The sequence below is a fragment of the Balaenoptera ricei genome, chromosome 10, assembly GCF_028023285.1.
Source record: "Balaenoptera ricei isolate mBalRic1 chromosome 10, mBalRic1.hap2, whole genome shotgun sequence".
Lineage (NCBI taxonomy): Eukaryota > Metazoa > Chordata > Mammalia > Artiodactyla > Balaenopteridae > Balaenoptera > Balaenoptera ricei.
In genome coordinates this window covers 100,302,554-100,328,560 of record NC_082648.1, presented here as the reverse complement: position 1 = coordinate 100,328,560, position 26,007 = coordinate 100,302,554, and the positions used below count along the sequence as shown (strand labels likewise).

At 51.0% G+C, this 26,007-nt stretch overlaps 1 protein-coding gene across 2 annotated transcripts; it reads left to right on the top strand.

The window, feature by feature from the left end:
* The first annotated feature begins 293 nt into the window (after positions 1–293).
* On the top strand, positions 294–25,524 carry A4GALT (alpha 1,4-galactosyltransferase (P blood group)). 2 transcript variants are annotated; one of them, XM_059937105.1, is made up of 3 exons: positions 14,146–14,325; positions 22,761–22,902; positions 24,318–25,524. In XM_059937105.1, the coding sequence occupies exon 3, from the start codon at positions 24,361–24,363 to the stop codon at positions 25,423–25,425; it is 1,065 nt and encodes a 354-aa protein (XP_059793088.1). In that variant the 5' UTR covers positions 14,146–14,325; positions 22,761–22,902; positions 24,318–24,360; the 3' UTR covers positions 25,426–25,524. The 2 variants fall into 2 exon arrangements, with proteins under 2 accessions (XP_059793089.1, XP_059793088.1); XM_059937106.1 differs by lacking the exons at positions 14,146–14,325; positions 22,761–22,902 and adding an exon at positions 294–412.
* Positions 25,525–26,007: the final 483 nt, after the last annotated feature.

Sequence of the window (26,007 nt, the reverse complement as noted above, 5' to 3'; positions counted from 1 at the left end):
AGGGGGTACAGTAGCATCAGGCAGGCCCGAGTTCAAACACCGATACTGCCCCTTCCCAGTTGCTTTACGTTGAGTTACTTAACCGCTCTGAGCCTCGTTTTTCTCATCTGTTAAATAGGGGAAATGGGATTATAAACCCATAGAACAGGCGGCAGGGAGGCACGGCGAGCGCGCCATACCTGCTGCCCCGCGGCTTGGTGATGGTCCAGCCCCGGGCGCCGGGAGCGGGGAAGATGCGCGGGACCCCTCAGGGGCGGGGCGGGGCGGTGCTGACCACGCCCCGGGCCTGAGGGGCGGTGCTCCCGCCTGCCGGGCTCGGGGCACTACCCTCTCACCGCCTCGCTGACCTCCTGCCGGCCCGCCCGGCCCGCTGGGCCCAGTTGGCCGCCTCCCGGAGCCGCGGGAGCCGGAGGTATGAGGGGCTCTGCGGAGGGTGCAGCTGGGCGGGCTCCGGGACGCTGACCTGGGGGCTCCCCGCGCACCGGTGGGGAGGAGCGCTCCGAGAAGGAAGGGGAAGGGACAGGGGCTGCGGAGGGGTGGGGAGGGCTCGGCCGCCGCCCGCCCGGGCCACCTGTCCCGGAGGGACCCTTGTGTGCGCACCGACTGGGCGCCCTGGTCCCCCGGCCGCCGCCTCCACCCCAGCTGCGCCCCAAGTTGAGCGCGGCGGCTGGGCCAGGAGCCCGGCCCGCGGAGGGAGGGCGCACCCCCCCCGGGAGCCCTCCGGGCAGCGCCGCCCGGGCCGGGGTCCCGCGGGGGCGAGAAGCCCGGGTCCGAGTGCGGGCTCCGCCGGCCCGCGCTGCGTCCTTGGGCGAGTCGCGCCGCTCTGTCTGGGGGCACGGAATCGCCCCGGGAGGCCTCACCGCCCGCTGCGCTCGCCCCTGGCCCGGGAGGGGGCGCCGCTGGGGAGAGGGGTGGGGAGCGGCCGGCTGGAGGGAGACCGCGGGGGATGCGAGGCGTCCCCCCGGGCCTTTAGGGATGCTGAGGCTTTGGACGGCCGGCAAGGGGAGAGGGCTCTCCAGATGGAGGGACGGCCTGGGTCGGATCCGGGAAGCGGCGAAAGTCGGGCCTAAGCGCTCGCTCTCAAGGATCCGGATCCTTAGACCACTCCCTCTTTCGGGAGTGCTTCTCTCCCTCCCTCTCCTCCAGATGGGAAACCCTGAGTCCCGGCGGGAGCGGTGGTGTGCTTGGGAGAGGCTCTGGCTCGGAGGTGCAGTCGCAGAGGCCACGCCCCTTCGCGCTAGGGGAGTCCCCTGGTCTCAGTTTCCACATCTGACACCTGCGGGTAGAAGTTCCCACCTCCTCGTCAGACTCAGCTGAGCCTCTAGCTCTGAGAGGGTTAAAAGCCACCCCTCTCTCAGAAGGACACCCTTTTGGTCTCCCCCAAATGCTGAGTGATTGACTGCTCTGTGGAGGCCCCTTGGGGTCTCTGAAATCGATCTGTGCCCTCTTTCAACAAACACCCGGGAGCACCTGCTATGCTCCCGCTCTGGCGCTCCCTCCACCCCACCCGCCGCCTCCGCTCCAGCTGTCCAAGGACTTCCCCTTTGTTACCTCCTCCCAATGAAGGAGGAGCCATCCTGCTCCGGGTGACAAAGCAGGGCCCAGCCTGGGGGGACTGTCCCCTCAGTGCCCACAGCCAGATCCCCTAGGGGAGTCCCCAGATCAGGCCCAAATAAAAACGGGAAAAAAAGAAAAGGAGGGTCGAGATGGAACCCTCTCAGTTGTTCATTTTCCTCCCAAACATGTTTCTAGTGCCTCTGGGGCCTGTCCCTCCTTGTCTGCTAGGGTCATGCGATAGATATCAGAGGACAAACACCGAGGTGGAAACTCTGTAAAATGTGTTTTGCTTCCCTGTACCCATCGAAGCCCTATAGCTGCCTAGGCTAGTGGACTTGCTCCTGGTGTGTGCAAGGGTCCCAGGTCCCCAGTGTGTGCAGGGTTGGCAGAATCTTTCAAGGTGACTTACTTTGAACATCATAAAGTTGTGACTCACCACATTACCTAGTCAGCCCCAGCCAGCAGCTCCCAAACCCACGCGGCCGTGGTGGTCCAGATCTTCAAGGACCCGGGGCAGCAGGGGATGCAGGTCCCCTCGGGTCTGAGTTGGTACCAGGGCAGAGTGAGACAAGGTGGCTGCCAGGTACATTTTTAACAAGACCAGAAGAAGGGGTGGATGAGAAAAGGGAAGCTTGACGTGTGAAAATGGCTCTTCCCCACCACAACTCCCCCACCCCGCAGCTGCTGCACCTCCAGGTGGGTAGAGGGGATGGCTCCACCTTTGACCTGGCTACCCAAGCTGTGCTCAGGCGGTGCTCTCTGGAAGGCACTTCCTTCCAGCCGGGTACCTCTTAGGTGTGCCCTCAACTCCCGTTGATTGATCTGCATTTCGTTGCCTAACCCCTTCTCTCCAAATTGGAAGCTCCTGGAGGGAGGAAGCTTGCCCGAAGCCCAGTGCCCAGCCTGACACATAGTAGGCATTCACTACATTTTGCTTGAATGAATTAACTGAAAGAAGTAGGGAAAAAATTCCACATTCACATCACTTGGAGATAACTATTGTTAAAAGTTGCCCTTTTTGCCAGACTTTTTAAAAAACACATTGGTACATATTTGAGTGTCTTGTTTATACAAACATTTTAAATTCTTCACCTTTCTCAAATTATTTTTTATATTTTTCAGTGCTTAGATATTGTTACATCTTATTTAGTTAATGGATCTCATTTGACATTTAGGTTTTGTTGGGGTTTTTTTTATATTTGGCTCTTTTAGATGTTACATTGAGTTCATACATAAATTTATACATTGCCAGATTTTTTTCTGGAAAGGGAATTACTTGGTAGTCACTGTATATGAACCTCTAGAATGGTTATACCTAGAACCAGCAGGCTCTCCAAAGGGAGTGTACCATTGCCTACTTGCTTGGGCTATGAGTGTGCATTTCTTGTTATTTCCTGGAAATGAAATTACTGGGTCAAGGAGCATGAACGTCTAGGATCTTTGTGTGTTTCTTAATCGTTTGTTTGAGTTCATCAATGAGATATTTGCGCCTTGTCTGGTCTCTGCGGCAAAGATCTTCTCCCAGGTTATCATTCAGCTTCTATTTTTGCTGCTGATGGTGTGTGTATTTGAGCAGCACGTTTTACTTTTTATTTTACTTTATCTGTGTGTGTGCTTTTCAGTAAGGTAGACTTGGCTGCACTTATAAACTAATGGGAAAGAGCCAGAAGAGGGAGTGGCTGCAGCCCCTGGAGAAGGAGGGGCAGGTCGGTAGAATGAGGTCCCAGAGGATGCAGGAGGTGGGAGGGGTCTGGAACTGGTCCAGAGGGATCTTCTGAGCTGATGAGGACAGGAGGTGTGAGGGAGGGGCCTGGGAGGACATCTTATGAATCGTCTTTGATCTTCCTAGAGAAGGAGGTAAAAAAAGCATCAGTGGAGAGAGGGTTCTGCACCCAAGGTCCCCAGCTCCCTGTTGCTGTTTGCCCGCCTCATTCCCTTGAGTCCTCCCTGCTTCCCTGGGAGGTAGCAGGTGTTATCACCCCCACTGACAAACTCCAGAGGGAGGGTAAGTGCCTTGCTTAGGGTCAGTCAGCTGATGAATGGCAGGGCTGGGTTCAAAGAAGGCTCTCCCTGCACTAACCACATGCCCTTGAGAATCGATTTCCTCTCCGAGCCTCCATCTCTAGTAGATATCGGGAAGCGGTACCCATCTTACTCTGTCTGGTACTTGGTGAGTGAGCGTCCCTTCCTCCTCTGTCTACCTCTGTTTGTCTCTTTTTTTTTTTTTTTTTTTTTCTGTTTGTCTCTTCTCTCTGGAAAGACCCCAGTGAGTCCAGGAGCTTCCAGCTCCACAGGGCTGGCCACAGGACTAGGAGGGCCCCTTCCCCTTCCCTTCCTTGTGGGTGCCTGCACAGTCTCCCCTGTGCCCATGCTCTCACCCAGCAGGAACCAAGTCCAGCAGGAGCACACAGCCTTCTGGATGTCACACCTGTGCAAAGTCTGAGTTGCTGGGTGAACGTGAGAAAATGGGAAAAGAGATCTTTACATTCTGTGAGCAGGCTTGATTTGAAAGAACAGAAGCCATTGTCCCAGATACAGATACGGAGCCCAGAGAGGCACCCCTCCCCTCCCAGTTGTCTGAAGTCTTCAATTGCTTCTCCCCACGGGCCTCCAAGGCAATCGCCTGAGTTGAGGGCAGGCTTCCATGAACTGAGCCCCCTCTAGGTGCCAGACACTTTGTTACCTGATCTTTTTTAAACCCTCTCGGCCATCCTGTGCTGTCAGCCCCATTTTACAGATGAGGGAACTGAGACTCAGACTCAAGCGCCTCTTCTTTACCACAGTGAGGTCTGAGCCCCTGGCCGTGGTGCAGTCCCAGGTGAACTTGGCTCCTTTCACCTGGCAGAGGGTGTTTGAATCCCAGCTGTGCCTCATTTCCAACTCAAACTGTAGTTGATAATAAGAGGACCTGCCTCGCGCAGCTATTGGGAGGATTAAACGAGTTACTCAAGGAAAACCGCTTTGACCATTGGCTGTGCGTGGTAAGCCCTCAGGAAATGCACACTCTTGTTGTTATTAAACCACACGGCTCCATGCCCGACAGGGAGCTTTAAATAAATGTAACTCAGCCACGCCCATCCCTTCCTGCAGTGAGAGGATAGCAAGGCGAGCACGCCCTGACACCGGAGAGAACTTGGACTTTTTAAAACCCTTCCGGAGACAAGTGAATGATCTGTATCTAAAACCTTAAATGACATTTCCTTTGACCCAAGCAGCTCATTTCTAGGAACCAGTCCTATAGAAGTAATTAAGGATGTGTTCAAATATGTAAGTGCTAAGAAACTCACCACAGTGTTGTCTAGAAAAGCAAAAAGATAGAAGCCACATTTCCAGTAGTCAAAGTAGTCAAGATGGGATACAGATGATGAGATACAATGTAGCCCTGGAACGTTAGGGCATGGAGCTGTGTTTACTGACATAATGGGAAGGCATAGCATATATTTCCAAACAGTTTTATTCAGGTAGAATTTACATACCATTGCATGCGTACAGTTCGATGAGTTTTAAGAAGTGGGTCTGGTTATGTAACTACCACCACCATCTAGTTTTAGAAGACAGGGGCCCCGCATATTTTTAAGTGAAAAATAAAACAAGGTGTAAAACGGTGGGTGTAATAGGATCACTTTTTGTGCGTCTCCTGTCCACAGCTCTGTGTAAACACTGCTCTGTGTGAGTGGAGGCGTCAGAAAAGGACTAGAAAGGGTATTACCAAAATGCTGACATGTCATGTGCCCTCACCTCAAGTCTTCAAGATAAAGAGCAAAGCAGGAGGTGTCACTGCAGGGTGGTGACTGGACCTCCCCCGCACCTCCACCGTGTGTGCGTGTGCGCATGCGCACACACGCACACACACACGCACACGCACACACACACACACACACTCTCTAGAAAGACTGGGAGCCCCACCGGCTGTGATCCCACCGTCGGCGAAGTGTCTGTGCATGCGTGCTGTGGAAATACAGAGGCAATACCCAAAGGTATGAAGAGAACCGGGACAGCAATTGTGGTGGATTCTTGGCAATTGGCCCTCATCTTACGTATGATGGGGTTAAGAGGTTGCCGGGTAGGGGAAGGTGGAGGGACATTTTGGGAAGAGGGAAGAGCATGTTTCAGAAACTTGGAATTCCCAGGTTGAGCAATAGAGAGGAGTTGGTTTTCCTTTCAAGGTTTTACCATCATTTTCAAAGGCATTGAGGGTATCAGGATGGCTCTCCTGTATCCCTCACCACTCAATCAGTCATCATGCATTTATGGTGCGTCTGCTATGCGCCAGGCCCTCCCTAATTTAATGTCATTTATAGTCTTCGGCAGGGTGGGCCGCTTCTGGCTCATTGCCGACTTTCCTCTGATCCCAGTAAACTCCAAGGCCAAATTCACCCTGGCCCCTCCCCAGAGGACGTACCCGTGGGCGCTGAAGGTCTGCCGGTGGTCTAGGCTGTGGGTGAAGCACAGGGTTTGCGGTGAGTGCTGCTTACACACATGCTCCTTTGGAAGGTAGCCACGAGCTCCTACTGTGTGCTGGTGTGTGCAGCACTGGGGACCCAGCCCACGGGCCACAGTGAGAGCTGTGCCAAAATCCAGGTAGCTTCCTGGAGGTGGCGGCTCTACTCACCTAGGTCAGGAGAGACCGAGGAAGGAAGGCCTGAGACTGGGGAGCAGACACTCCTGGGTGGGTGCAAATCCTGCCTCCCACCTTTACTAGCCGGGTAGCCCCTTTCCTCTGCACCTTAGTTTTGTCGTTTGTAAAAGGGGCCACTGTGGTGGACATGAAAACACAGGACGAGCGGTGCTTGGTAGGGTGCCTGACAAGCGGCGTGTTCTTGGCAGGTGGCAAACTTCCTACCTCTTATGCTCCGGAAGTTCCTGGGCAGGGGAGCTTGGAGGGACATTTTGGGAAGAGGAAAGAGCATGTTGCAGAAGGCTGGAATTCCCAGAGCCTGATGGTTTGAGCAAAATGGCAGATGTCAGCTTGGCTGGTCTGGAGGTCGTGGGCCTGGAGAGGGGCAGCGCTGAGGGGAAGTGCCCGCAAGGCCTCAGCATTGTGGGGTCTGTAGACCTTCTCGGGGCTGAGGCAGGAAGCCAGGGAGGAGGCTGGGGTAGTGGGTCCCCCGACAGAGACAGAGAGACGGGGAGAGCTGAGCTGGGCTGTGGCCGCGGCGCTGACAGGGCAGGGAGAGGCCTGGGGGAAATCTGTTCAGAGAAGCTCTCCCCCACCTTTCCTGTCTACAGCTCCCTCTCCCCTGGATTATCTCAATAGCCCCATAACTGCTTTCTTGTTGCTGTATGTCCCCTGGGGTTTAGTCTTAAAAAGCAGCCAGATCTTAAAGATTTCTTTAAGACATAAGTCACACTAAGGAATTCCCTGGCGGTCCAGTGGTTAGGACTCCACGCTCTCACTGCTGAGGGCCTGGGTTCAATCCCTGGTCAGGGAGCTAGGATCCCACAAGCCGCAGGGTGCCGCCAAAAAAAAAAAAAAAGACATGAGTCACACTATAACCCTTTCCTCCTCAAAATCTCCCAATGGCAGCCCCTCCCAATCAGCTGTCAAGTCCTCCCAGTGACCCTCAAGGCCCCCCCATGGCCCAGTGTCCCCTTGTCCTTCTGGCCTCCTCTCCTGGTGCCCTCATCCTCCCACCCTGCTACTCTGGCAGCACCTCCGGCACACATGCCTCGGGGCCTTTGCACTCACTGATTTTCCTCCCTGGACACGCTTTCCCCAGATATCCATACAGCGTGTGCCTCGCTTCCTTCTGGTCTCTGCACAAATGTCAGCTTTTCAGAGAGGCCATCCCTAACCATTCTGCATAAAGTGGCACCCCAGCCCCCAGTCCTCCCAGCCCAGTTTCCCTGAGAGCAAATGTGTGGGTGTCCAGATTCATGGTGACTTATAGCTCCCGGAACTGAGCAGAAAGTGACTCCATCCTGCTCATGAGAAGCTGGCCCCAGGCTTCACTGCAGAGCTGCAGTGACCCTGGGAGGGAGGGATGGCCTCGGGGAAGAGAGGAGGTCCGAGACTTGGAGGCAGGCATACCTGAGGCAAACCCTACTCCCCCTCCCCCGTATACTAGCCATGCTGAGCTGGGAAGGTCACCTTTTCTCTCCTGGGACAGGTGAGTACTCAGGTACTTCAATATTAAGGGATACAGCCTCTGACCTTATTTTGTACCCTCAGATGGAGAGGCAGAACGTACCAATTACACTTTCCAACAGTTGTAATCTGCACCCGCTCATGGTTTACAGTTTGCAGATGCCACTCCCCTAGGTTGGTTACCTCATTTGATCCTGGCTTTCTGGGCAGTTTAGGGATCATTTACTCATTCTTTCAAAAAATATGTATTAAGCACCTATTATGTGCTAGGGTCTGTGCTGGCCATGTGGGACCAGACTAATGAGTAGAAGTGGCCTTGGTCCCTGCCCTCTGGGAGCAGACATTGTTTTTCATGGTATTGGTGTCACTGAGTATTTAATCAGTCCCTTCAAGAAAGACCTTGGGTTGTTTCTAAGCGTTTGCAGTTGCAAACAAACCTGTGACCAATACAAATATCACTTATCTGTAGGATAAATTCACAGACTGGGATGGCGTGGTGAAAGGGTATGTGTATGTGTAATTTTGTTTTTTAAATTTTATTTATTTTTGGCTGTGTTGGGTCTTCGTTGCTGCACGCGGGCTTTCTCTAGTTGCAGCGAGCAGGGGCTACTCTTTGTTGTGGTGTGTGGGCTTCTCATTGCGGTGGCTTCTCTTGTTGCGGAGCATGGGCTCTAGGCGCGTGGGCTTCAGTAGCTGCAGCATGCGGGCTCTAGAGCACAGGCTCAGTAGTTGTGGCGCACGGGCTTAGTTGCTCCGCGGCATGTGGGATCTTCCCGGACCAGGGCTCAAACCCATGTCCCCTGCATTGGCAGGCAGATTCTTAACCACTGCGCCACCAGGGAAGTCCCACGTGTATGTGTAATTTTGGTAGATGTTGTTCACTTGCCCTCCGCCCCTGAGGCAGGGCCATTTGGCTTGCCTACCAGCACTGTGCGGGGGGGGGGGGCCTGTTTCCTCACAGCCTTGCCAGAAAAACGTGTTGTCAAAGGTTTGGATTCATGCACATCTGACAGGTGAGAGATGCTGGGTGTTCTGACTTGCATTTCTCTTACTTACAAAAAGCTCCCTCGTCTTGCTTACCTGTTTAAGCATCATTTTGTGTGTGTGTGTGTGTTTGTGTGTGTGTGTGAACTGTCCTTGGCCCATTTTCTTTTGGATTGTTGGGTTTTTTTCTCCTTGATTTGTAGGATCTCTTTATAACTTAGAAAAATTAGACTTCTGGGATCTGAGGGACACAAAAGTCATTCCCAAGTTGTCACTTGTATTTTTGACTTTCTTGGTATTTGGCGAAAGATTGTGGGAAGTTTTTTTTTTTTTTTCGAGTCAAGTTTATTCTTTTTTTTTTTTTTATGGCTTCTGGATTTCACACATAATTAAGAAAACCTTTCCAATTCTAAGGTTATAAAGGAATTCACCCATGTTTTGTTCGAAACATTTATTTTATTTTTTTTTTTTTAATTTATTTTTTATATATTTTTTTGGCTGTGTTGGGTCTTCGTTTCTTTGCGAGGGCTTCCTCTAGCTGCAGCAAGCCGGGGCCACTCTTCATCGCGGTGTGCGGGCCTCTCACTATCGCGACCTCTCTTGTTGCGGAGCACAGGCTCCAGACGCGCAGGCTCAGTAGTTGTGGCTCACGGGCCTAGTTGCTCCGCGGCATGTGGGATCTTCCCAGACCAGGGCTCGAACCCGTGTCCCCTGCATTGGCAGGCAGATTCTCAACCACTGCGCCACCAGGGAAGCCCCTCGAAACATTTATTATTTTATATTTGGGGTTTATCCTAGGGCACATTCTGAGGTATGAATTCATCTGGTTCTTTTTCCCTAGTGGCTTCTCTGCTTGCCCAACACCTGTATTAAGAGATCCATTTTTGCTTTACTGTTTGGAAACACTGCCTTTACTGGATATGCAAGTACCATATTATTGGGATGGCCAAAATTTCACTCGGGGTTTTCTGTAACATCTTATGGAAAATCTGAACGAACTTTTTGGCCAATCCAATATTTCTGTGATTTCTTTTGTTTCATTGCCCTGTCTGTTCATATGCTAAGACAAGGTTGTTTTAATTATTGGTACTTTGTGTTTTAATATCTCTCCTAAAAGACCAGTCCTTCCTCATGTGTTCCTCCTCCTCAGAGTTTTCCTGTAGGTCTTGCTTGTTTATTTTTCTAGATGAACTTTAGAATCAATTTGTTGAATTGCAGAATCGCGTGCAATTTATAAATTGGCTTAGAGAAAATCGACATTTTTATGAAGCTGAATCTTCTATCCAAAAACATAGTGCAACTTTCCACTTGTTCAACTTTATTTTGTGTTGTCAGCAGCTTTAAAATTTTGCTCACGTAAATTTTGAACATCTTTTGTTAAGTTTAACCCTAAGTATTGTGGTGGCTGTAGGTGGGAGTCTTTTCTTTCATGATATCTTCTGCTTCTGTCTGCTTGTGTGTGTGTGTGTGTGTGTGTCTCCTACCACCTTACAGTATTCTTTTATTAGTAGTAGTTTTTCAATAGTTTCTCTTGACTTTTCCAGGTATACAGCAGTATCATATGAAAATAATAACTGTTTCAACTTTTTCTTTTCAGGTTTGTTTTTTGTTTTTTTTCCTATTCAGTTTTTATAGCTCTAATTTCTTTCTCTTGTCAAATTGCTTTGATGAAAACCTCCAGTGCCCGTGAGGTGCTGGGCACCTTTGTTTTTCTCCTGTCTTCAGCAGGAGTTCCCTCATGTATGAAACTGAGTACTCATACTCCCCTATGAAGCTGGCTCTTGGCTTTGATGGTGATATATATAATTTTGTTAAGGAAGTATCCATTGATTCCTAATTTATCCAGAAAGAGTGTTGGAAATCTTATCAAATTTTTTTAGCATTTCTGGGGAAGACAGTATGTTTTTTCTCCCTAGATCTATGGAATAGGATGAATTATATTAATGATATCCTAATATTGAACCACCCTTGCATTCCAAGAATAAACCCCACTTGGTTTGGTTTTGTTTTTATAAATTTATTTATTTTATTTATTTTTGGCTGTGTTGGGTCTTCGTTGCTGTGCACTGGCTTTCTCTAGTTGCGGCGAGCGTGGGCTACTCTTCGTTGTAGTGTGCAGGCTTCTCATTGCAGTGGCTTCTCTTGTTTCAGAGCACGGGCTCTAGGCACATGGGCTTTGGTAGTTGCAGCACGTGGGCTCAGTAGCAGTGGCTTGCGGGCTCTAGAGCGCAGGCTCAGTAGTTGTGGCACACAGGCTTAGTTGCTCCACGGAATGTGGGATCTTCCCAGACCAGGGCTCGAACCCATGTTCCCTGCACTGGCAGGCGGATTCTTAACCACTGCACCACCAGGGAAGCCCCCGCACTTGGTTTTGATGTTTCATTCTTTTGATGTGCTGCTGAATTCTATTTGCTTGTCTTAGGATTTTTACAATAATATTCATAAGCAATATCGGTCAGTAGGGTATCTTGTGCAATCTTTGTGAGGTTTTGGTGTCTATGTTATACTTAAAATTTTTTTTTAAGTGTTCCTTCATATATTTTGCTATTTAACACTTTTAAAAGCATTGGAATTTTCTGTTATTTAAGTTTGTAAAATTCCTCTCTAAAAATGTCTTGCCCTGTTGCTTTTGTTTCTTAATGATCTTGTATAATTCTGTTTCTTATGTGAAAGTTGGCCTGTCTGTTCCAGGAACAGGCTTGATTTATTACATTTGTCTAGAAATTATTTTTTTCCAGTTTTAAATTTTATTTGCAAAGTACTATCTTATGATTTAAAAAAAAGTTTTCCTCTGCTTCTTTGGTTGTTTTCCCATTTGGCATGTCTTGGTTTGCATTGGGTGCTCTCTCCTCATCCCCTTCACTTTCTGTTTTCCTTAATTAGGTTAATGGTGATTTATATATTTTATTGAATTTTTTCCAAAGAGCCAGTTTTTGGCCCTATTTCTTAGTCCTACTGCTTATCTGCTTCCTAACTTTTTCTACTGTAATCTTTCTTTCCTTATTCTTTCTGTTTATTTTGTGATTCTTTTTCTAACATTTTTAGCCTGGTGCTTTCTTTCTTTCTTTTAAACTGTCCTGTTTTACTTGTCACATGTATTGGAGGCTGTAAATATTCTTTTTTTAAAAAAATTTATTTATTTATTTATTTATTTTTGGCTGTGTTGGGTCTTCATTTCTGTGTGAGGGCTTTCTCTAGTTGGGGCAAGCGGGGGCCACTCTTCATTGCGGTGCGCGGGCCTCTCACTGTCGCGGCCTGTCGTGTTGCGGAGCACAGGCTCCAGAAGCACAGGCTCAGTAGCTGTGGCTCACGGGCCTAGTTGCTCCGCGGCATGTGGGATCTTCCCAGACCAGGGCTCGAACCCGTGTCCCCTGCATTGGCAGGCAGATTCTCAACCACTGCGCCACCAGGGAAGCCCTGTAAATATTCTTTTTTTTTTTTTTTTTTTTTTTTAAATATTTTATTTATTTATTTATTTATTTATGGCTGTGTTGGGTCTTCGTTTCTGTGTGAGGGCTTTCTCCAGTTGCGGCAAGTGGGGGCCATTCTTCATCGCGGTGCGCGGGCCTCTCACTATCGCGGCCTCTCTTGTTGCGGAGCACAGGCTCCAGACGCGCAGGCTCAGTAGTTGTGGCTCACGGGCTTAGTTGCTCCGCGGCATGTGGGATCTTCCCAGACCAGGGCTCGAACCCGTGTCCCCTGCATTGGCAGGCAGATTCTCAACCACTGCGCCACGAGGGAAGCCCTAAATATTCTTTTGATTATTTCTGCAGCTGTATTGTATAGATTCAGATTCATGATATTTTGATTATGGTTGTTTTCTAGAAATCCTATAAGTTCAGTTTGTATTTTCCCTTTTGACTCAAGAATTGTCCAAGAGAGGTGTTTTTTTTTAAATTTCCTGACTTTTAAATTAATTTCTAGTCATACTGCCTTGTGATTATAAAATGTCTGCATTTTTTATGTTTATGGGTGTTGCTGAGGTTTTCAATTTTCACAAATGTTCCATCAGCTCTTGAAAAGAAAGTGAATTGAGAGTTTGATACAGAGTAGTACCTTCTGATTATTTTGTAGGTCTTCTGAATTCTTATTTGTGTTTCTTGGGCTGAGAGAGGTGAATTAAAGTCTGTTATTAGTGTGTTTCAATCTAATTATTCTGATATCCCTGTAGTTTCTTCTTCCTGAAAATTGCTGCAGTGTTTTTGGTGCATTGTGAATTATACCACTTAGCATTATAAATGACCCTTCTTTGTCTCATTCGGTGATGTTCGGCTTTAACTCCCATTGTCAGATACTAAGATTATGGCCCCAGCTTTGTTTTTGTTTGTATGTGTCTTTAAACCTTTGCTCATTCTTTTACTTTTAACCTTCTAAATCACGTTTTTTGATGTTTGTCTCTCAAGTACAGGATAGAGTTTGGTTTTGCTTGAGATCTAAACTAAAAATCTTTTTCTTTGTAAAGATAAGTGAGTTAAATCTATTTATATTTATTGATATGACCGATGTCTGTTATCTTTTCTCTCGTGCTGTGTGCATATGTATGTATGTGTCTTTGTGCATGTGGGAGGGCTATATTCTTTATTCTTTGACTGTGTGGTCTGTTTTCTTTGATTTAAAAAAAAATAGTCTGGGCTTCCCCGGTGGTGCAGTGGTTGAGAATCCGCCTGCCAACGCAGGGGACACGGGTTCGATCCCTGGTCTGGGAAGATCCCACATGCCGCGGAGCAACTAAGCTCGTGTGCCACAACTACTGAGCCTGTGCTCTAGAGCCCGTGAGCCACAACTACTGAGCCCGTGTGCAGCAACTACTGAAGCCCACGCGCCTAGAGCCCGTGCTCCACAATGAGAGAAGCTACTGCAATGAGAAGCCCGCGCACAGCAACGAAGAAGAGCCCCCGCTCGCCGCAACTAGAGAAAGCCCGCGCGCAGCAATGAAGACCCAACACAGCCAAAAATAAATAAATTAATTAATTAAATAAATTTAAAAAAAAATAGTCTGATATTTAGGAAAGCTTGTATTTTTGTTCTAGTGGCTACATTTATATTTATCCTTTATACAATACTCTTAGGGACTTCCCTGGTGGTCCAGTGGTTAAGAATCCGCCTTCCAATGAAGGGGACGTGGGTTCAATCCATGGTCAGGGATCCCACATGCCGCGGGGCAACTAAGCCCGTGAGCTGCAACTACGGAGCCTGCACACCACAACTAGAGAGCCCACGTGCCACAACTACGGAGCTCACATGCTCTGGAGCCCACGTGCCACAACTAGAGAGAAGCCCGCGTGTTGCAAAGAGCCTGCCTGCCGGAACAAAAGATCCCACATGCCGCAACTAAGACCCGATGCAGCCAAAAGATAAATAAATGAAAAAAAAAAAACTCTTAGTTCCTTCTTTCTTTAGATAGTATCTATTATTTGTCTTCTATGAACAACATTAAATTTAACTTGTTTCTTCATCCTCTCCTTTCTCTTGTCACTACCGTGTTTCAGCTGATACTGTATTGAGTGAGTAAGGCATATATTGTTTCCATCCCAGTGCCTCTGGAAGCTCTCAGTCAGGTGGTGTTCATGATAGTTGCCACTTCCTGCACATGCAGTGACATGACAACCTGAAGAGGTGTCCACAGCTCAGAAGAAAATTCTGGAGACAAGAGTGAAGCACTCTTTTAAGAGGTGCTGTGTCACCCACACTTGATGGTAAGTGTGAGCCAAAGATTAATATATGGTTGTCCCTTGGTATCCAAGCAGGGAATTGGTTCTAGGACCCCCACAGCTACCAAAAGCCTCAGATGCTCAAGTCCATTGTGTAAACTGGACTTGATGGTACCATGTAGGAAAACACAGACATCAGTGACACTGAGTTGAAGTCATTCAGAAGATTCAGGTTTTACGTGTGGTGAAGTGTCAGGAACACCCTACTAAATTTATTTCACTTATTTTCCTTCTTATGTGTGCACAGGTGTGATAGGTGATTTAAAAATCTGACTAAGGGACTTCCCTGGTGGTCCAGTGGTTAAGACTCTGCCCTTCCAATGCAGGGATGCAGGGGGTGAGGGTTTGATCCCTGGTCAGGGAATTAGGATCCCACATGCTGTGCGGTGCAGCCAAAAAAGAAAAAAATAAACGCTAAGAAATCTGACTAAAACATTCTTGCAAAAGAAAAATTCTACATAATAAGAAAGCAAAGTAACATTGCTTAGTTGGCAGCATTTTAATTTCTTAGTGTTATATGACATAATGATGTATCTTATTAGATGCAATAAAATTGGGTAGTATTATCCTTCTTACTATCACCTTTGTACTTTAAATATGCTTAAACTTTTACTACTTTAGCTTTTACCCCTAGCAGTTAAAGATAGGGCAACCACTGAGCTTGTTCTACTTTCTACCTTCTTTCTGCCTGCCCTACCAATTTTTTTAGTTGTATCATTTTTACATGGCCTGACTAGATAACATTGTCATTCCATTATGTCATCCTTATTCCTACCATCTCTTTTTTGGAGGCGGGTGGGGGAGCGGGGAGCTGAAGTTAAATATATTCAGTCCTGTTACTAAAGTTATTCCAATCACCATTTGGTTGGCTGTGCTTATTCCTCAGTTTTCCTCATAATACATTATTGCCTAAGTCCTTATATTTTGAAACTATTAGTGTGTAACCTTTATTTTATTTTACTATTTGTTTAACATCTTTATTGGAGTATAATTGCTTTACAATGTTCTGTTAGTTTCTGCTGTATAACAAAGTGAATCAGCTATATGCATACATATATCCCCGTATTCCCTCCCTCTTGCGTCTCCCTTCCACCCTTTTTATCCCACCCCTCTAGGTGGTCACAAAGCACCAAGCTGATCTCCCTGTGCTATGCAGCTGCTTCCCACTAGCTATTTTTTTTACCTTTGGTAGTGTATATATTTCAATGTTACTCCCTTACTTCATCCCAGCTTGCCCTTCTCCCTCCCCGTGTCCTCAAGTCCATGCTCTATGTCTGTGTCTTTATTCCTGTCCTGCCCCTAGGTTCTTCAGAACCATTTTTTTTTTTAGATTCCATATATATGTGTTAGCATATGGTATTTGTTTTTCTCTTTCTGACTTACTTCACTCTGTATGACAGACTCTAGGTCCATCCACCTCACTATAAATAACTCAATTTTGTTTCTTTTTATGGCTGAGTAATATTCCATTGTATATACGTGCCACATCTTTATCCATTCATCTGTCGATGGACACTTAGGTTGCTTCCATGTCCTGGCTATTGTAAATAGTACTGCAATGAACATTGTGGTATATGACTCTTTTTGAATTATGGTTTTCTCAGGGTATACGCCCAGTAGTGGGATTGCTAGGTCATATGGTAGTTCTATTTTTAGTTTTTTAAGGAACGTCCATACTGTTCTCCATAGTGGCTGTTGGTTGCGCCGGGTCTTAGTTGCAGCAGGTGGGTTCCTTAGTTGCGGCTCGCTGGCTCCTTAGTTGTGGCATGCGAACTCTTAGTTGAGGCATGCATGTGGGATCTAGTTCCCTGACCAGGGATGGAACCCGGCCCCCCTGCATTGGGAGCGTGGAGTCTTAACCACTGCACCACCAGGGAAGTCCATCTAACCTTTGTGTTAAAGAACAGCTTGGCTGTACCCTCAGCCCTCCGTATCTGTGGGTTCCACATTCACAGAGTCAACCAACTGTGGGTAGAAAATATTAAAAGGAAAAGAAATTCTAGGACATTCCAAAAAGCAAAACTTGAATTTGCTGCACACATGCAACTATTTATGTAGCATGTCTATCAGTTCTCACCTATCATCCTCGTATCTTTTTTTAAATTTTTATTTGCTTATTTATTTTTTTTGGCTGCGTTGGGTCTTCGTTGCTGTGCGCAGGCTTTCTCTAGCTGCGGCGAGCGGGGGCTACTCTTCGTTGCGGTGCGTGGGCTTCTCATTGTGGTGGCTTCTCTTGTTGTGGAGCGCGGGCTCTAGGCGCGTGGGCTTCAGTAGTTGGGGCACGAGGGCTCAGTAACTGTGGTGCATGGGCTTAGTTGCTCCGTGGCATGTGGGATCTTCCAGGACCAGGGCTTGAACCCGTGTCCCCTGCATTTGCAGGCGGATTCTCAACCACTGCGCCACCAGGGAAGGCCCCATCCTCATATCTTACCATCACTCTTTCTGTCCATTTCTTCTCCAGTTCTTGTATTTCTGCTTTCTGGTCTTTCTTCAAGCTGGAATTACTCTTTCTCAAGGTTTTTATTTTGACTGTTTTAAATTCATACTGCAATTTTGGATTAGAATTTTTATTTGTTTTGTGGCAATATTTTTATAGTGAATCTTCTTTATACATGAGGGAACATCAGTGTTCCTTTCCCTCTTCACTCACGTAGCATATTTGTATGGATGTTGTGTTTATGCCTTTAACAATTTTTTTTTCTCTCTATTTGAATTAGTTGAATTTTCCTGGACCAGCAACTAACAGGAGGTTTTGGTGGAAATTGGGAGAGAGGCCAGGATTGTTCTCTAGATTTCTCTGCTGAAAGACTCCCTCCTCTGTTTTTTTTTTTTTAATATATATAAATTTATTTATTTATTTATTTTTGGCTGTGTTGGGTCTTCGTTTCTATGCGAGGGCTTTCTATAGTTGCAGTGAGCGGGGGCCACTCTTCATCGCGGTGCGCGGGCCTCTCACTATCGCGGCCTCTCTTGTTGCGGAGCACAGGCTCCAGACGCGCAGGCTCAGTAGCCGTGGCTCATGGGCTTAGTTGCTCCGCGGCATGTGGGATCTTCCCAGACCAGGGCTCGAACCCGTGTCCCCTGCACTGGCAGGCAGATTCTCAACCACTGCGCCACCAGGGAAGCCTCCTCCTCTGTTTTTACATGAATGGATTGTTCCTTTAAAATATGGCCTTAGTCTGCATCCACTCTTCCGCTGCCTCTCAGAACCCAACCCGATTCAAGAGGCTACTGCCGGGAACTTCCCTGGCGGTCCAGTGGTTAAGACTCTGTACTTCCACTGCAGGGGGCACGGGTTTGATCCCTGATCTGGGAACTAAGATGCCACATGCAGCATGATATGGCCAAAAAAAATAATAAAATAAAAAAATAAAATAAAACTGCCATTATTTTTAAAAATGAGGCCACTGCCTCCAATCTTGAACCCCCCTGGTTCATTAAGCCCCCAGCTCCTGTCTTATTCATCTCCCTTTTGTTTATTTATTTATTTATCTACTTATTTGGCTGAGCCGGGTCTTAGTTGCAGCACATGGGATCCTTAGCTGAGGCATGTGGGATCTAGTTCCCTGACCAGGGATCGAACCCGGGCCCCCTGCATTGGGAGCTCGGATTCTTAGCCACTGGGCCACCAGGGAAGTTCCCATCTTCCTTTTAGAAGTGGTGATTTCTGCAATCTTGCACTACTGGGCGCCCCCTGCACCCCATTCTTTCCCTCCCCCCGCCCCCCGCTCACTGCTGTATCTGCTGGCCTCAGGTGCTTTGTGCCACACTTACATGTAACTTGGAGTTTAGGGGGTTTTCCTGCTCCTGATTTCCCTAATGCTGTAGCTTGTGTTTTATTTTTTCTTTGCCCTGTTGCTCTGTCTGACATCAGTAGAAGAGGAAAGATTCAGAACTAAGAATCTGCCTTATTCCTATTGGAAGAAGAGGTCTCCGCCTCTCTAATTTTTCTGTTTGTAATATCCCCCAAAGAGCAAGCCATTGCCTGCTTGATTTCTGGCTTTGGAATACCTTACAGGCTTTGGAGGGGGAACATTTTATAACCTCTGCTCTGAAAACAGCCACTTTTACAAGGATCACTGATGTCTAGTAACTGTCACTGTTAATTCTTGAGCAGAAATCATTTATTTATGCCCTGAAAGAGCGGGGGTAGACAGGACAGCAGACCCTTCAAGTAGGGTTTGGAAGCTCTAAGTATTGATTTTTCACACCCAGGAGGGTCTGAGTTCTAAGACCGAAGAGCCCACCCCACTCAGTTTTGTGGATGAAAAGGATATGGGGCAGGCACAGGCCCAAGGTCACATAGCCAATTAGTGGCAGAACAGAAGCTGTCAGGAGGGACCTGGGTTTGAATTCTATGCTCCATTTCCTGGCCTGGTGACCTTCCCCTGGATACCTCAGTGTATAGCCTCAGGTTATCAAAATGTTAACTTATCAAGGAAGTTGATCAGCACATGCCCTGTGTCCCCACAGTTAGAATGTTTGGTTAGCTTTGTTCTCCAGAAAGGGGAAGTGATTTGCCTAAGGTCACACAGCAAATTCAGCAGGGTTGGGCAGACCTGGAAGCTGGCTCCAGCCCCAGTGCCACTAGCTATGGCCCCCTGGACAAGTCACCTAAATTTTCTGAAAGTTAAACAGGGGAGCGGGGGCTGGGATTAGCTGGAATAATAGCTGCACCCCTCACTGGTGGTCAGGCTGAACTGAGAAACACACTGACCCCAGCTAAAGCCGGGCCAGGGCCTCCTGACCCCATGAGATGCTTCCTCATCAAGCAGAAGGATGCAGCAGACTCCCCTGTCTTCTCTGTCACCCACTGCGTCCCCCCTGGGTCCCCAGCCCCAAACCTCCCAGTACATAATTAATCCTGGTTTCTTCTGCTTGGCATGGGGCACAGGTGCCAGCTGGGGCCTTCGTGTCCCTCCCTCGGGGAGCAGCTTATTTGGGGCGAGGGGAGAAGCAGCTGCCCCTCCAGGTCCTTTCGGTCCTGTCAACCTGGTCTCTGGCCCCTGTCTCTCTCTGTGTCTTTCCATTGCAACCCTGCCCCCGATGTGGTGTCGTGGGATCAGGGACCAAAAAAAGGCATCCCAGGGTTGGCTGAGAGGGAGAGAGATGGAGGGAGAGACGGACAGACAGACAGACAGACAGACCTCGAGGGGCAGCAGGGAGAGGAAGAGAGAGACCAGGGACAGAAAGCAGGAAGAGGGGAAGAGACGGAGTGGGGTTAGGGCATTGATTGATTGCTGATTGAATGACTGATTGGAGAAATCTTCAGAAGGTGTGATCATTTGCTTTGAGGCTCTCCTTTCCTCTCAGGTTGTGGTCCGCCCTGCATTTCAGAGGACAGGGTCCCATCAGCTGCTATCTCCTCAGTCCTGTGGGTCTCCAGGAAGAGAAAGACCCTCTGTCAGTGCCTCCTCTGCCCTTCCTATGCATATCTGCCCACAGGCTTTGGTTTCCAAACCGCACCCCGCCCCGCAACCAACAGCAGAGCCAGCAAGGTCCAAGTGCAGGTAGAAATGCACGCAGTACCTAGGGCAGTCACTGCGCTCCCCTTCCACGGGTGAGGAAACTGAGGCCCCTGGCATTAAGTGACCTGTCCCAGAAGAAGAGGACTGGCAGTTGCCTGCATCCCCTGAGGCCACATCCAGAGCTGGTTCCCAGCCCCCAGGGCCCGTGGGAGGGAAACAATGGAGAATTCACAACCCTGATATCTAGTCGCATGTGTGCTGGTGTGAGAGCTGAGTTCTGGTCCTGCCTCGGCTGTGATTCTGTGTGGGTTTGAGCATATCTGAGCCTCAATTTCACCCCCTCTAGCATGAGAGGTTGGGCAGGTTGTCTCTAGTTTGGGATAGTTCGTGGCTCCTAAACCCGGTAAGTGCCAGAGGGCTTCTGTCTTGTGTTCGCTTGGTCCTGTGCATGTCCTCTCCCGGTGAGCATGTCACCAGCATCCATGGCACCTTCTAAGCTCTGAAGGTAGAGGGTGGGGCCAGTCACTGTGGCTGGGGGAACACGACACAGGCAGTAGGCAGATCTGAATCACGGGGCCACCCCAGAGTTGGGAGTGGAATCTGTGGGGCAGGGGTGGTTCCCCAAAGGAAATTGGGGTGCTGTTATCAGAAGTGGGAATGAGGCGGTCCAGTGGTTAAGACTTTGCCTTCCAATGCAGGGAGTGCGGGTTCGATCCCTGGTCGGGGAGCTAAGATCCCACATGCCTCCCGGCCAAAAAACCAAAACATAAAACAGAAGCAATATTGTAACAAATTCAGTAAAGACTTTAAAAATGGTCCACATCAAAAAAAAAAAAAGAAACTTAAAAAAAAGAAAAAAAAGAAGTGGGACTGGATGCTGAGCGAGCAAAACCAGCAGACAGCCACCCCATCTCCCCTGGGAACCCCAGCTACACGTGGCTTATAACCCTTTTCTCCTGCCCTGGGCTGGACACAGGAGCCCAGCGAGGGTCAGGGGTGGAGCGCCCCTGCTGTGGGGCAGAGGTGGGTGCAGGCCATGAAGGGGTGATGAGTGCCCAGTACGGGAGCCTTTTCTAGGCGCCTGAGCCTGGCCCCCGAGGCCAGTGCTCCCAAAGTGGGGTCCACAGAGCTGGTGCCGAGGGCCAGGTCAACAGGGCTCTCTCTGGTCAGACCTTTAGCCCTCTGTCTCCACCAGCCACGCCCTTACTTCCAACCTGAGATGGATCACAGGGGATCTTGATGACAGGGAGCCACAGAAGGACTTAGAGCAGAGACGTGACCACAGTTCTGTGCTAACTGGGAATATCTCCCCAGTGCAGGGCTAGAAGTGGTGGGCAGGGAGACAGGAGGTGGCAGGAACATGCCAGGCTCGACTGACAAAGGCCGGGACTTGGGCTGCAGCTGGGAGGCCCATCTAGGGGACCGGGAGGATGCTTTGGGCCTGAGGTCACACGGGTATTGGGCTGCGGCCAACTTAGCCCCGTACACAGTTTCTATTCCCGGGTCTTGGGCTCCAGCACCAAATACGGTGCTACTGGTGTCTGTCCCCCTCAACCACGGCCGGCCAGGGCTCCCGCCTCCCTGACGGGCTCCTACTCCCCACACACCGTGGCAGCGCCAGGTCACTCCAGCGCTGCGGGCCCCCAGGCAACCACGGCCTTGCTCCATCTGCCTGTCTGTGTGGTTCATAGTGGATTAAAAATACTCAGGACCGAAATAGCCTCTCTCCCTGCAGGGGAAAACCAGGGCCAGGGGAACACAGGGTTCTCGGTTTACATCATGGCTCTGCCACTCACGACCCTGGCTGGGGGATCCCAGGCAGCTCACCCTCCCTGTGACCCGCAGTTTCCTCACTCACATGCTCACTGGCTCATTTCATGACTCGCTGATTCGCTAACTCATTCATCTGTTCATTCATTAATTCACTGATCACTCGTAGCTCCGCTCACTCATTGGTTTGCTCCTTCATTCACTCACTTGGTCCACACGCTGAGACACTCACTCACTCACTCAATATTTATTTACTACATACCAAGACCCAGGCACTATTCTGGAGGCTAAACCAAACACACCAAACACAAAAAAAATACCTGTCCTCATAGGGTTATGTTCCAAATAAATAACCCAAACAAACAAGTACAAAAACGTATAGTATGTTAGCATAAGTACTAGGGAGAATAAACTAAAGGGGGAGGCTATGAAGTGGTGGGGGAGTTGGAGTCTTGGAGGGGCTGGGGAGGGCCCGTGGGAAGGTGATTCTTGAGTGAAGACCAAAGGGAGGTGAAGGAATGAACCGTGTGAACACCTGCAGGAAGAGCGTTCCAAGCAGAGGGAACGGCAGGTGCGGAGGCCCTGGGACAGCAGCGTGGGGGGATGGGTTTGAGAAAGAGCAAGGAGGCCAGGCGGTGATGGGGAGAGAAGGGGGTGTGTGAGGTCAGGGTATGGGGACACGCAGCCCCTCGTGGACTGGGCCTCCCCCATCACTCAGGGTCCGAGCAGAGAAGCAACCTGGCTGGACTTGTGTTTTTAAAGCGGTCCTCTGGCTGCTGAGTGAATCAGACAGCGAGTCCGTTTCCTGTGTGGCTACTGTGTCCCAGGCACTGAGCCGGGTCCTGGGGAGAGAGGTGTGCAGGCCCCCACGGCGCTCATGGAGGCCCATCTGGCTAATTCCCTTCTCATCAAGTGTCACCTCCCCCAGGAAGCCACCTTCTCCCGCTCTGCTGGCCCCTTTGCTCCATTCAGCCATCATCTAGTTTACTGTCCTTGTCTCTCTCCAAATGGTCTCCCCTTAGGCTGAGCGCTCCTCCAGGGCAGGGCTGTGCCTAACTCTTCTCTTCTCACAAGCATGTTCCCTAAGGGGCCGAGGGGCCCAGAGATTGGAGGAATCAGTGAACAAAGGAGCCGCAGGCCCAGCCTGCCCGGCCTCACTCTGTCTCTCGCCATCTTTTGCAGATGGATTTGCGGGCATGGAGAGCGTGTGGAAGGACCGAGTTCTTGTTGGCAGAGGAGGTTGGCTGCTGAGCCAGGGCGTGTCTCCAGGAGGCCTGCCAGGCTGCCTGGATCCCCACCTCGCCACCATGGGCCGGCCAGGCTGGTCAGTTTCCAGCCCATGCCGTGGTCACGGTTCCCTGCCTCAGCCTTGGGGAGCAAGTCACGGGCTCCTGGCACCACCCTCAGGCCACAAGGCCCCTCTGTCCTGGGAGGGGTTGACTCCGGCCCCCCTTGGCCCCCAGGCTACACCCAGTCCCCCACCGCTTTGCACCCAGGCTTCCTGGCCTTAAAGGGGAAACTATGCAGCTGTCCCCTGGGGTTACAGTAAATGGTGGCCAGGACTCTCTTAATAGTGAGCACTGTCCTGGTCAGTGTGTATCAAGTCCCCAAGTGCCAGGCACATTCATGGTTGCAAGCTCTGTGTGCCAGGCAGGATGGCGCAGTGGAGAGAACACAGACTTTGGAGCCAGGTGGCCTGGGTTCAAACCCCGCCCTGCCACTTGCTGGCCAGAGGAATCTGCATGAGTTACCGGACTCCCGTGCCTCAGTTTCCTCACCACAGGGTGGCTGCGAGTGTTTAATGAGTTAATATGTGTGAAATGCTGAGAAGGTTGCCTGACATGTGTGTGGAGGACAGTCAGTATTCACTGAATGAATGAATATAACCCTTGCTCCAGTATTACCGTCTTGCTGCTGGTTCAGGCAGACCTGGGGCCCCTCATGTCCCAGGCATTCACACAGTCCCACCGCAGGCCTCTCTTGTCCCTCCCAACCTCCTGCAGGGCACCCAAGAATGTTCCTGCTGCTGGCCAGCAGCAGCCTGGGCACCAGGAGAGAATGAGAGTCCAAGGGCAACAGTACTAGTCAAGTCACAGACTATATATAGCACAACCTCCCTGTCGCTTTCCCTCCAGGCAGGGGCTGGGGAAGCCAGGGGCCCAGGAGACCCCGTCATGTCTTGCCCAAGGGCTTCGGGACCCGGCCAGCATGCCCACGTGCATAGAGTCCGCCCATCCTGCTCCGGAGCGAGCTTGGCTGCCAGCACCCGGGCCCCCCAGAGCCCCAGGCCTCCTGCTAAAAGTCCCTGTGGCTACTGGCAGTTATTCCTCTTGGACCAGCTCCAGGCACGGCTGGTGGAACTGAATGGGACCGAGAGGTGCATGCATTGGGCCTCAGATCATAGGTTACCAGCCTCGTGGTTCAAAGGGGACAGGCCTTGCCAGGCGGAGAGGCCAGACCCTGCCCTGGGCCCATGTTGGCCGCACGTCGTAGGTGGTGCTGGCCCAGCCCTTGGGGAGCTCACAGGTATGTCACAGAGTGAAAGGGACCCTGCTCAGGTCTCAGCCCATGGCCCGCTGTCCCCATTTTACAGATGAGGACGGAGACGGGGCTCTGACCACCCGGCAGGCCCGTGGGCTCTGGAAGCCAGAGTCGGCTGTGGCTGGTGTTTGTAGGAAGTGTCTTTCTTGGGTCAGGGGTGCCAGCAGCCTGCCCGAATGCGGTGCTCGTCTCTTACAGACCAGCCAGTTTCTGCTGGAGGCTCCTGATATCACCTGGGGAGATGACGCCCAGGCCCCCCGGCTGCCTGCTGCGGCTGCTCCGGGGTGCCCCGAGGCAGCGGGTCTGCACCCTGTTCATCATCGGCTTCAAGTTCACGTTTTTGGTCTCCGTCATGGTCTACTGGCACACTGTGGGAGAGCCCGGGGGCCAAGGGCAGTTCTCTAACCTGCCTGCTGACATACCCTGCCCGCGCTTGGTCCCCCACACACCGCCCTCCGGCACCCCACCTCCCGGCAACATCTTCTTCCTGGAGACCTCCGACCGGACGGACCCCAACTTCCTGTTCATGTGCTCAGTGGAGTCAGCAGCCAGGGCCCAGCCTGAGTCCCGGGTGGCGGTCCTGATGAAGGGGCTGTCCGGCGGGAACGCCTCCCTGCCCCGGCACCTGGGCCTCTCGCTTCTGGGCTGCTTCCCCAACGTCCAGATGCTCCCGCTGGACCTGCAGGAGCTGTTTCGGGACACGCCCCTGGCAGCCTGGTACGCGGCCCTGCAGCGGCGGTGGGAGCCCTACGTGCTGCCCGTGCTCTCCGATGCCTCCAGGATTGCGCTCATGTGGAAGTTCGGAGGCATCTACCTGGACACGGACTTCATCGTCCTCAAGAGCCTGGGGAACCTGACCAACGCGCTGGGCACCCAGTCCCGCTATGTCCTCAACGGCGCCTTCCTGGCCTTCGAGCGCCACCACGAGTTCATGGCGCTGTGCATGCGCGACTTCGTGGCCCACTACAACGGCTGGATCTGGGGCCACCAGGGCCCGCAGCTGCTCACGCGGGTCTTCAAGAAGTGGTGCTCCATCCGCAGCCTGGGCGAGAGCCACACCTGCCGTGGCGTCACCACCCTGCCCTACGAGGCCTTCTACCCCATCCCCTGGCAGAACTGGAAGAAGTACTTCGAAGACGTCAGCCCCGAGGAGCTGTCCCAGCTGCTCAACGCCACCTACGCTGTCCACGTGTGGAACAAGAAGAGCCAGGGCACGCGCTTCAAGGCCACGTCCAGGGCACTGCTGGCCCAGCTCCACGCCCGCTACTGCCCCACGACGCACAAGGCCATGAAGCTTTACTTGTGAGGGGCCTGGCTGGCTCCCTCCGTGCCCCCGGCGTCCTGAAAGAAAGGGCTCGGCCACCCTTCCTGGGGAGACCTGAGCTGCTGCAGCCCGGGATCTGGGGCAGAGGCAGCGGGGAGGGCGGGGAACTGTCGGCCCAAGAGCTGCTACCGGAAGGCGTGCTGCAGGCCCCGGGACCTGCTCCCTTCAAGCTAGCGGGAGGCTGGTGGGCCTGGTCGCCCCTACCCCCTAGGCCAGTGCACTGTCACAGGGCAGAGGCGACCAGTGGTGGGGGAAGGGTGCCCAGCCAGAATCAGCTGGAGTGCACCGGGTAAGCATCCGGGGTCTTGTAGACAACAGGCAAGACTGGCAAGTATGAAAGCGTCTTCCAGGGCAGCGCGGGAAGCAGGCAGGATGGGGCTGAAGTGCCCACGAGGGGGGCACGGAGAAGCCCAAGGAAAGGGGGTAGGAAGGAGGGAGAGGGGGCCGCTTGTGGGGTAGCCAGAAAGCACACCCAGCTTCGTGAGCCCAAGGGGTGGGGTGCTTTTGGGGTTTGGGTTTCTTTTTCAGGGGGGCCGAGGCCGGCAGAGCTGGCCTGGGGAGCTC

Bases quoted from the DNA above. Each gene is read 5' to 3' on its own strand.
- A4GALT (XM_059937106.1), top strand. From the start codon at position 24,361: ATGACGCCCAGGCCCCCCGGCTGCCTGCTGCGGCTGCTCCGGGGTGCC.